The sequence below is a fragment of the Chlorocebus sabaeus genome, chromosome 10, assembly GCF_047675955.1.
Source record: "Chlorocebus sabaeus isolate Y175 chromosome 10, mChlSab1.0.hap1, whole genome shotgun sequence".
Classification (NCBI taxonomy): Eukaryota; Metazoa; Chordata; class Mammalia; order Primates; family Cercopithecidae; genus Chlorocebus; species Chlorocebus sabaeus.
The window spans coordinates 7407426-7418640 of NC_132913.1; the positions used below are offsets into that span (position 1 = coordinate 7407426).

The window sequence follows — 11215 nt, forward strand, 5'->3', positions numbered from 1 at the left end:
TTGGTTTCATTTCTTTGGATTGTGTCACAGGGTTCCTGGTTGTTGTAGAATCAGAGGCATTAATCTTTTAATATCCTGGTGGTTTCAGCCTATCTCCAATCAGAAAGCATCTGCTGTGGTTGACCCCATTACTGTAAACTGACAGAGCTCATTCACTCAAAGGTACAACTCATGGATGTGGCAGCATAGTCCCAGGTGACCGTAACAGGGGCAAGCAGTATCTGAAGACTTGGGGTGGGGCTGGGGTTTCTTTTTACCAGAGCCCATCCAAAAGGCTCTGTTTCTGTTCACTATGCCAGTCTGTGGGTTTCCTTTTTCTCTTGTGAATTAATAAGTCCTTCCTACTCCCCATTATTGATTCATCATAATATGCAGTTCACAGATTAACAGTTGATCATGGGAAATGCAGCAACCTGTTGTTCTGAGATGAGAAGAGAGACCACAAAGTAGGACTCTGTGATACAGGAAGACTGGAAAACATAAATAGGGAGAAAGAGCCAAAAAACTGAAGCCTGTGCCCCTGGGATTATGCAGCCCTCTGCCATGGGTTAAGTTAATAAACTTGGGTCATCAATTTTAATTGGGGATTTGGGGAAAATATTTTATTATAATATAAACATGGATATAATATGGAGCTGAATGCAAATTTGCCTGAGTGTTGAAGATAAAATTCAAGAAATTACATGCTTCAGTGGCCATTTGAAGCTGAGCTCTCAGAATCCCCTGGGTTCCCATGCACTCTATTTTCCGGTGAGCAGCACTTCAGTGGAAAAGTTTGAAAAGCATTAACTTAGGCCATAAAACGTAAAAACAAGTCATTTAGAAAAGTTAATTGCAACAGGAAGAGTGAGGAAAGGGAGGTAGAAGGGAGAGATGGAGAGGAAGAAGAGAGAAAGAAAGGAAAAGAGTAGAACATGGGGAAGAGAGAGGAGAGGAAAGAGAAGGAAGAAAAGAGGATTAGAAAGAAGGCAGATCAGAATATTGGGGAAGAATATCAAAGATAAGGGAGCAGGGAGAAAAGACTTAAAAAATAAGAGATGCTTCGTACATGGAGCAAGAGTAAAGGAATGACGGAAGGGTGGATCACAGTGCTATGACCTTGCTTTGAGATGATACAGTTACCTTTTGTTGTGGTTTTCTCTGGAGCTATGTGGATGGCAATTTTAATTTTTCTTCTCATCAACTGTTTTCTCATGAACAAAAAGATTTCAGAAGTGTACAGATAAATGGATGGGCACTAGGCATTTCAAAAATACCTGAGGAAGGAAGGAAGGAGGGAGGGGAGGAAGGAAGGAAGGAGGGAGGGGAGGAAGGAAGGAAGGAAGGAAAGAAGGAAGGAAGGAAGGAAGGAAGGAAGGAAGGAAGGAAGGAAGGAAGGAAGGAAGGAAGGAAGGAAGGAAGGAAGGAAGGAAGGAAGGAAGGGACGGGAGGGAGGGAGGGAGGGAGGAACGGAAGGAGGGAAGGGGAGGGAGGAGTCACAGATAACATGTCTTAATAACTCATGAATTATGATGCAGCACCTGATTTTTAACCCCAAATCAACAAGAAAATAGGAATACTTATGCCTTATTTACCAGAAACAGACTTCAGTAGTACGCAGGAAGGCAACATGGCTCTCTCTACTTTACAATTCTAGGTCCATCTGCCTGAATCTCCTGCAAATGGCGGTCTTAGGGAGCTGAGAACATTGTCACACACACTCCTTCACAAGATCATGGGTTTACTTAAGGTCTGTTTAAGGATCCTTCTGCCATATGCTGACATCTTCTCCACGGGCCTGTTCAGTTTTGGGGAGGGGCTGTGCTCCTTACTTCTCGAGATGAAGCTTGTTTCCCCTACTCTTATGGGGCTCCTTTTGTGAGTTCCTCAGCAAGCAGCTTCACTGGCCAAGGCCTAGAAGCAGTGATCATGCTATGACCCAGCCCAGGAACCAAGTGAGGGATCCAGAATGGTGATGTTTCTCTGTCAGGTGGAGGTAGACTCTACTTATAGACTGTTTACATGGGAGATAAAATGAGAACAAATTTCTATTTGTCTTAGCAGTGACTCACCCATCCCATTACCCAGATGAAGGGGAAGTGGACCAGACTTTGCTTGAAAATGGAAATGTAGCTGTCCTTGCCCTACATTGTATCATGTTATTATGAAAAAATCCATGTTGAGTTTCATTAATAATTATAACAGGTATAATGATTGGATGTCCACATTATATGTATTTTATGCAGAGTCACTCATACTTGCAGACTTTGCAAGATCCATGTTAGTATCCACAGAACACATTCACAGAACGAGAATTAAATCAATCCCAAACTGTGTGACATATGCCCCTCTCACTGTCCTTTTTCATCTCCCCATTGGCCGTCTGCTGCACTTTTGGTCATGTAATATGAGGGAGGGGTTCAGCCTGGACAAAAATAGGAAAGTGGCAACACTTGTTTTGCATACCTAGAACATCCCTGTTCTTTCTCCTTCCAGATTTAAAACATTATCCTCCCTTTTCCAGATACCCAGTACTATCTCTTCCCTACACACTTTTTTTTTTTCTGGAAAAGGTCTGTTTCTCTGTCAAGTACAGTATAGATTTACTTTCCTATACTCAGTGGTGTTCTGTGTCTTAAAGCTTATTTATATTAATTGGAAGGCTCCCTTCCCCACACAACTCCAACCATATTTACAGATTCAGGAAATTAATGAAGTTGGCAGACAAATTGTTTGGGGACAGAGTTGGATGGGGCATTGCAATCAAGGGGCCTTCCCAGGTTCCCTGTGGGCACCAGGCTCATGTCTGGCCTGCATCAGTAACAGGTCTTGCCTGGAAGTTTCACTTTTGGTGACTACGCCCGTGTCGTTTAGCAAGGCAGCACTGGAATCTCAAAGACTTCTTACTCCTTTTATCTTACATCCAGAAGAGAATCATCATCTCAGGGAAAAGTTAATGATAATATACAAACCACATGGTCACAAGACAGAGGAAAAGGAATGGGAAAGAGAGGAAGAAGGTTTAAGAAGAAGGGAGGGAGGGGAAAAAAGAGATACAACTGAACCCACCTATTCAGTAAATAGTGGCCTAGACTAATACCTACATAACATTTGTCTGTTTGGCACATTTCTTTAGACTGCTATTTGCTTTGGATTGCCTTTAGAAGGATATTTCTGCTTCCAAAGGTGAATAGTTAAAAATAATATACATCATGAGCAGTGTTTTGGCATTTCCCTTCACTTTCTTTCTATCTTCAACATTACTGTTGTCATCCTTTAAAACTCTATCAATTCAGCTGATCCAGTGAACAGATGGCATTAATCAACCCCCAAGAATACGCACAAAAGCAACTAGAAATGTAGAGACATGGAATTTATGCCAGCAAATCAATTACCAATGATAGCACATCAGCGTAGCACACCCAACTTCCCCTTGTTTCTCTTTCCACTGAGCAGCCCCTGATAGCAGTAATGATCCCTGGTTTACCCCCCTGTCAGAGGGGGAATGAGAACTGGGATGCTGAGGTTTAATTACACATTCCTTAATGACTAATTCTCACTCTGCTGACAAAATCCAGCATAATTTACAGACTAGAAGATGCATCAGGATGATGGATACAGACAGCATGTGCTATACAATGTCATGCAAATATGAAATATACTGCACTGAGAATATGGTCGTTTGGTATTCCCAGAGAAGAACTTCATTTCAGAGAACTGAGTACCTTCTCTAGCATCTATCCCTCTCATTTGTCAAAAACAATGGAAACAGCTATAGAATACATTTTAACCACCAATCTGTACCTTCTGTGAGTTTACTAGCTCATATATACTTGGCCATTATTTTTTTTCCAATGCTGTGTAACTTTTGCAGATTCTGATGTATCCATCCTTCTTAAGGTCTTACTAATTGTCACTTCAGTTATTGTAATCATCTCTTAGCTGGTTTTCTTACCACCAGTCTTGGTCTATTCCACTCTATCCTTCACAGAGTAATTTTTTAAAGCAACAAATCTAATTATAATCATTACATGTATAAAAACATTCAATGAATCTCCATAGCCTTAAAAATAAAAGACTCTCATGCTTACCTACAACTCTGTTTTTTTCTTCTATCCCTATACCAAGTAATAACTGCCCCCCTCCCATTTCTCCTGCTAACAAAGTCTGACTGTTGAAATCTTAGACGAATTTGTTTTTCCTCAAAGAGTGTACTTTGATGCCCCAGCCAGTATGAGATGCTCATTTTGTGCCTTAAAGTGCATGCTGTGTTTACCTTTATCATAGCATTTAACACTCTGACATGACTGAAGGTTTATTTTTCTAACAAGCAAGTGTTCAAAGCTGCTTGAGGTTATAGACTACATTTTCTTATTCACTATTATTTTTCCAGATTCATAGACAAACTTGAGTTTAGGAAAGAGAACCTGTAGTTCTAAAATATTTTTTTCAAATGCATAACACACACACAAAACTATTAACATTTAAATCTGCTTTTGACCACAGCTTAAAAAGATGACATGGGATTCATGGAATCATGTTATCAGGGTATGATGTAGGTTTGCAATTAAAAAAAAGAGATCTTTTCAATAATTTATTAATAAAGCCCCATTGAATGTAATCCAAACTTTTCCATTGTATACTGATCCTTGGGCTATAAAATAGTTTTTATAGAAATGTGATTATGTATTTTTTTAGATTCTATAAGCAAAGCTCATTAAAATTCCATAAAGCAAGTTAATAAAATTGGCTGCAACTTGATACTGATGTCAGTGGATGGAGAGGCTTCCTCTGTTAGGAACAAATGGCCATGTGATACATAAATGAGACCATCATAGCAATGAAGTCATGGAAATATGAAAGCTTCCATAGGTGCAGGGGCTTGTTTTTCAGCTCCCGCATCCAATCAGGTGATCCAAACTTCTGTTCTTTCATTTAACAGCTAACTGCTTCTTGGCTTTTCCAAAACAGTAGTGAGTTATACTTGTTTCAAAAATAGACATAAAACAAATTTTAAAAGTAATACTCTAGCGATAGAGCCAAGAGAGAATTTCAGTTTAGAAATAAGCATTCTTAGCAGGAAGCCAATCATTTATTCTCTCATCCTTTCACTTGCTCAATGTTTTAGAAATTGAATATAGACTTTCAAATAAAATATGACCATGAGAGAACTTTGCATCCTAGTTGAGGAGACAAGATTTGTTAGTGCTATGGAAATGTAATATATAGGGGCCCTTGATAGGCCTGAGAAAAATATTTCTCTGTGTGTGTGTGTGTGTGTGTGTGTGTGTGTGTGTGTGTAGTAGGGAGAGAGTGAGATAACAAATGAAAAAGGGTATTTCTAGACCAAGCAGGCAGTCTATGAAAATAAATGCAAGATTTGAGACAACAGAGCTTGTTTGTGGAATGTGAAGGAGTTTCATAAATTTGTGTAGGAGGAATGGTGAAGATGAGGTTTAGTCAGATCAGGGCCAGGCCTGTGCTAGGACAAGGAATTCATAACTATTATTTAATTAATACTTGTTGGTCTGACATCTGTAGACTTAGAAGCCGTAATGTCAACTTGTGCCTTTCATGGTACTGTGTGTGTGTGTGTATGTGTACGAAAGGGATTCACAAGTCCTCATCAAGGCTGTGTCCTTTCCCTATCAAGTTTTTAAATCCAAGCTCATGAAAATATAAAGCACCAAGTGCTCATCCAGATGAGGCTCTTATCTTTGGTCATTGTGCTGTTTAGCATTTTGCATCAAATCTAGATCTCCACTTTTTTTTTCTTTTAGATGTGACTCAGGAATTGGCCATGGTGGGAACTGCTACTCTCATGCCCTTTGCCATGGGTAGAGCTACAGAAATTAACCATAAAGAACCCATGTCAAGTTTCCACAGATATGTATACACACAATGTCAAAGTGAATGTTTTGTAATGAGTTTCATATCTTGCAAAGAGTTTGGTGTTTGAAAATAGATAAATATAGGTCCAGATATTGACTTTTTATTGCTTAGATTTGTGATCTTGAGGAAATCATTAACTTCTGCTAACCTTGAATATACTAATCTGTAAACTGGATCTGTAAGTATACCTAGCTGTGCTGCCTTGATAATTTATGTGGACACAATATGAGGTAAGAGGTAAGTGATAGAAGTTGGTAGGAATTAAAACCCTACTATGTTGTTATTCTAATTATAATTGCTTTACAATGTGAGAATATAATCATCCCAGAAATATCCAGATCAAATGACCAGTAGGCAACCTCAGCATTTAAAGACAAAGTTCGTTAAAAGTAAATAGGATGTTAATAATAATGATCTAATCCATTTTCTTCATTTCATACAGCAAGATCATTGGGTTAACTATGTAACCTTTACAAGGTCACCATCCACAAAGTGGCAGAGTTTTGATGAATGAAGAAAGCTTCCCTTATGAATTAAAAATGTCATTATTGGCTCCAAATGTGTACACTGCAACCTTTCAATAAAGTACTATTGAGTGAATTGCAATTGCCCTCTGGTATTGTAGGTAACTAGATCTTTTCTCCACCTTCTCATTATAAGGGAGAAAATTATCATTGTATACACAGGCAATATTTGAGTGAAGCTCTGCCTTATCAACTCAAAGACTCTGAATCACCAAATGAAGGTTTTAGGGGCATTTCAAATGATATCACATTACTTTGTTTTTTTAACAAATGGGCATTAAGAAGTAAAATGATTCAGTAAAGGGAAACTGGGATCCAGTAATGAAAAAAATGAAATTGGGCAGAGGAACAAAGGAAAAAGAAAGAAAACTACAATGAAGAGCATAGTCACTCATTAGAATAAAAATAAATCAAGGAGAGAGTAAGGTTTTCGTAATAAAACTAATTTTCTCATAATTTTGAACTCATGTGGAAATTGCTAGGCTAGGGTTTGGTATACATTTCCCAATTGTGGAAATATAAATTTAGTTGTGAGATGGGGGACTATGGGAAGAGAAAGGAAAAAGTGCTCATATGTATTGTCAAAGATAAGCCAATTCAACTAAAGGAAAATCTTTAAGACTCTTCCAAAAGAGCATTATAGTTCTTCCTTTACTTGTGCCGACTGTAAATGCCACAAAAAGTTGCTGCTGAAAAAACCAGACTGATTGTTTGTTTATTTTGAATATTACCTATTGATTGAGTTTATGCATAAGCTTCAGATAACTCAAAGTGCATCTCCTTATTTGAAGAGCCTTATGAATCTGATTGACATTCTCATATATCTTAGATGAAATTCCACATGTGATGAATGAGTTAGAATGAAGAGTTTTTGATCCCTCTCTCAAGGCTGTATTTGTGTGACCCTAATATGTAGGAACAAATTTAGATACTGTGCTTGGAAATCATTCAAAGTGATGTATTGCTCAAAATTAAAGCTCTTTATAATCTCACAACCTATACTTATTGTTAAAAATAGTAAGTAATGACACCATATGTGCTCCATGCATTCCTGCTATCTTCTGAATGCACACTCTATCACTGTAATCGTCTTTTAACATACTTAACATTTAAATAATTTTCTCAGTAATATATGTACCTGCTGTTCTGTTTTGGAGCAGATGCATACCTAAATTGCTGTTTTATACTCAAGCCTGTGAGCACTAAAAGGTTAAATAACGTAACAAGTATTTGAACCCTTAGCTGTGGCATAACTAGGGCTAGAACTCCTCAGCTCTTCTAACTCCCAGTTTCACTGTAACCAACTATCAACTCATATCACTTCTTGTGTCAAAGGAGTTAATATTATATGTAAAATGACTTTTTGTTAAACATTGGCCTACTATATCTACATTCAAAGTTAACTAATTCCCTCAGGGTAAATCCAAAGGAAGAATTATAGCTATTTAATATCCTGAAAATCAGAAATGAGGGAATTTCTGCAGTTTTTATTACTGGTAGGTAATTATGTTCTCTGCAAAGATTCATAATACCTGTACTGAAGCTGGCCCTTCTAACCTGATTTTATTTTAATTTTGTTTAATTAGAAACTTACAAAATCTATAACTGGGCAAGCATTCATCTTTCCTTTGAAGTTAAAAGCCCAAGTTTTGGTCAGATTATGAGAAATGTAAGTGCACGTGCACACACACACACAAAACACACACATACACACCACACCACAATGACAACCACCAACAACATATTATTATAAGAATAATAAAAACAATTAGAAGTTATGAATACCTGAAGAAAGTCCACAAGTGTAACTATATACCATGGAAAATATTGGGTTAATAATCCATTTTCAAGGCTATTGTCACAAATGTCATAAAGTATTACTTCAAAATATAGGAAGAATGATCTTGTAAAAAAATTTTCCAAATAAACTTTTATAAAGTGACTATTTGAAAAGAAACTGCTAATGTTCAATATATGTACACAAATATTGATTATAGATAAAAATAAATCCAAGTCTTATATTTAATGAATAAAGAGTGTGGTCAGTAGAAATCTAAAGGAATTGTGGAATTTTAATGCGTTTTTCTTAGAGCTTCTGCATCATAGGTTATGAAGACACCAAAATATACCAAGTTCAGAGCTAATCTTTTTCCGCTGTTCTATTATTCACTCAATTAATAGATTTTGTACAGCATAATGATCATTAATGATTATTCCTTAAGAACATTGACCCTAAAATATTTAGCAAGCAGCGAGCATTCAATTGAAATGTTGATTGGAAATGGGGAAATTAAACTGTCACTGATAAAATACTAAAGCTCATTATCACAAAGTTTCATTTTAAATGTTCAGAATTATCTTTATTACTGCATCGGTAATGATAAGCATGAGTCTTAAATCCATGTCATTTAGGTTTTATGAGCATTACTAAAACACATGAACCACAATTCAATTAATTTACAAAATAAATGCTATTCTACAATATTTGTTTTACCGGCTCTTAAGCAAAGGTGTTGCATTAGGAAGTCCAAAGCCATATGCCCATGGAGTATATTTTACCCTTATCTCTCACCCCCATCTTTGTGGCTTTTCAAAGTATTCACTCTCCTCAGATAGGTAAATGTGCTGAAGGGAAAACACAGCTAGCTTGCTGCCACGCCTTTGTATCATTAGGACAATACTGACCTCTAGTGTTCTACAAGGTGGAGAAACCAGCCCAGCACTGCCTTACTTCTTCTTACTAACCACTTAGATCTTTTTCTAAAGCAACACGGGAACAATTTCACAGAAGAAGAAGAAAAAGAAGGAGGTGGAAGACAAGGAGATGAAGAAGTAAAAGAAAAAAAGTCAGATTCCAACTGCTCCTACATATTCTCTGAAATAATTTATAAACCAGGGCCCTTTGGAGCCTCCTTTAGAGAGGATGATCCCTTTAGCCTTCCTGTAGAATACAAACTTTAATACAATCGGTATAAGGCATTACGACTAACTGTAGATGCTAGCCCTCCAAAACTTGTGACCACAGATAGAAACACTGGCTCAGTTTTGAACATTTTTCTGCACACTACATTTGTTCAATTATCTTCCCTTGAGACATAACTCTGGGGATAAATGCACAGGGTCCTCTAGGACCTAAGTGGGTGGAGAGTGAGGTAGAAAGGCCCCTATGTGGTAAGTAATCTTCCTACTGTTCTCTAACCATGATAGTGCAAATTACAAAAAATAAAAAATAAAACTCTTCCAGTATGGGTAATATTCCTGAGCTTCATGACAGGGATAAGGGATATGGGAGCAAGCCCAGAAACTTGAGGCACCTTGATAAACCATCTTTGGAAACAACACAGATGGCTTAATTGCATTCTTTCTCATTTAGAAGGTCCCAGAGCTGGAAAAACTTCCTCTGCCTAGAGAGGCAGCTGAGAAATTAAGCCTGACCCTCTCATAGCTCCAGAGATTTATTCAAGTTTGACGGACTGGATTCTTTAAATATATAGTGCAGTTGGTGGATCCCCGGGAGTCCAGCCTTCCTGCCTATTAAATTAAATGCCCTGCACTTGCTGAGGTTACAGCTTGGACGACAGAGTGTACACTTAGTGCATACTCATTAAGGTTCACAAGCACAAAGATTTTTGGGGTGGGGTATGCATCAAAGCTCTTCCTCCTCTAATAGGGGCAGCCATTGATCTTGTGGTTGACTACAGTGGTCCATGACTCTTAGGCCAAAACTCCCAATCCTGTTAAACCGGTGCCCATTGGTTGCAGGATACCCCCAACTGGAGCCTTCTGCTTAGGGCAGAACGCAGAGCCACATATGGTGGGGTGCTCGGTATACTGCAAATCCGAGGCACTGCATTCGGAGATGAGGCACTGTCACCGAGCACGGTGGCTAGGAGCATCTCCATCCCAGGAAGCTCAGCTCCCAGTGCATTCTGTCTGAACCGGGGGCCCTTCTCCGGAAAAAACCCTGGCTGAGATCATGCAGGCATGGAACGCGGAGCTAGCAGGAGATTAAGGGAAGAGAAACCTTTCCTTATCCCCTGAACTTTGCGATAACGGAAGAAGGCAGGAAATCCAGCAGGGATGGCTCATTTGAGCTCTGCTAACTTTTGGGATGGTTGGAGTGATGGAACCACACTGATTAGCTTTTTTTTTTTTTTTTCCGTTTCCTTTGCCCAAAGCAGACACAATCGAGTGCGCTTAGACAGTTGATTGTCTATCTGAATGCGATCGTTTTCCACCTCACCTACCCGCCCCCAGCTCCTCGTACTTACAATTTGTCGCTGTTAATCCTAAATGCCACAAGCCGGAGAACAGCAAAGTCAAAACGCTGGTCAGCCGTGGTACAGAATCCATTTCCCCCGAGTGAGCGGTCCCTCCCAATGGAATCCCAAATTCGCAGTCGCCAGCCGCGGTTTCTTCTCGCTCTCTCTCTTCTCTGCACGGCCTGACCCCCTCCCACCCCCCCTTGGAGAGGCACTTGCTCTTTCACACCATCCCGTGCCCAGACGCTCCACCGAAACCGTAGCGGGGGAGTCTCCGGAGCTGCAGCTGGGGCTACGGTCCCCGCAACAGCCGCTAGCTGGACTCGCCTTCCTCGCCCGCCTCTTCCTTCTCTTCCCCCCTCCTTAACGGTGCAAATCCAAACCCAATTAGAACGGCAGGCGCCGGAGCTCGGTGGACAGCCAAATCCACCTCTTCGGGCGCGAGAGCTGGAATCAGCACCGGGGTGGCGGACAGCTCCTTATAGGCGAGCGGGGCCGCGCGGCACCGCCCACAGCCAGGCCCGCCCCGCGCTCGCCTATAAGAGCAGCCTGGGCGGG

General features: G+C 39.6%; 1 protein-coding gene across 1 annotated transcript in view; it reads right to left on the reverse strand.

The window, feature by feature from the left end:
* The window catches only part of CNTNAP5 (contactin associated protein family member 5), an 868401-nt gene extending 857289 nt beyond the window's left edge, over positions 1-11112 (reverse strand). The window contains exon 1 of the mRNA XM_007964645.3: positions 10667-11112. Within this exon, the coding sequence (XP_007962836.3) occupies positions 10667-10748 (82 nt within the window). The 5' untranslated portion in view covers positions 10749-11112. The remainder of the gene's footprint in view (positions 1-10666) is intronic.
* Positions 11113-11215: the final 103 nt, after the last annotated feature.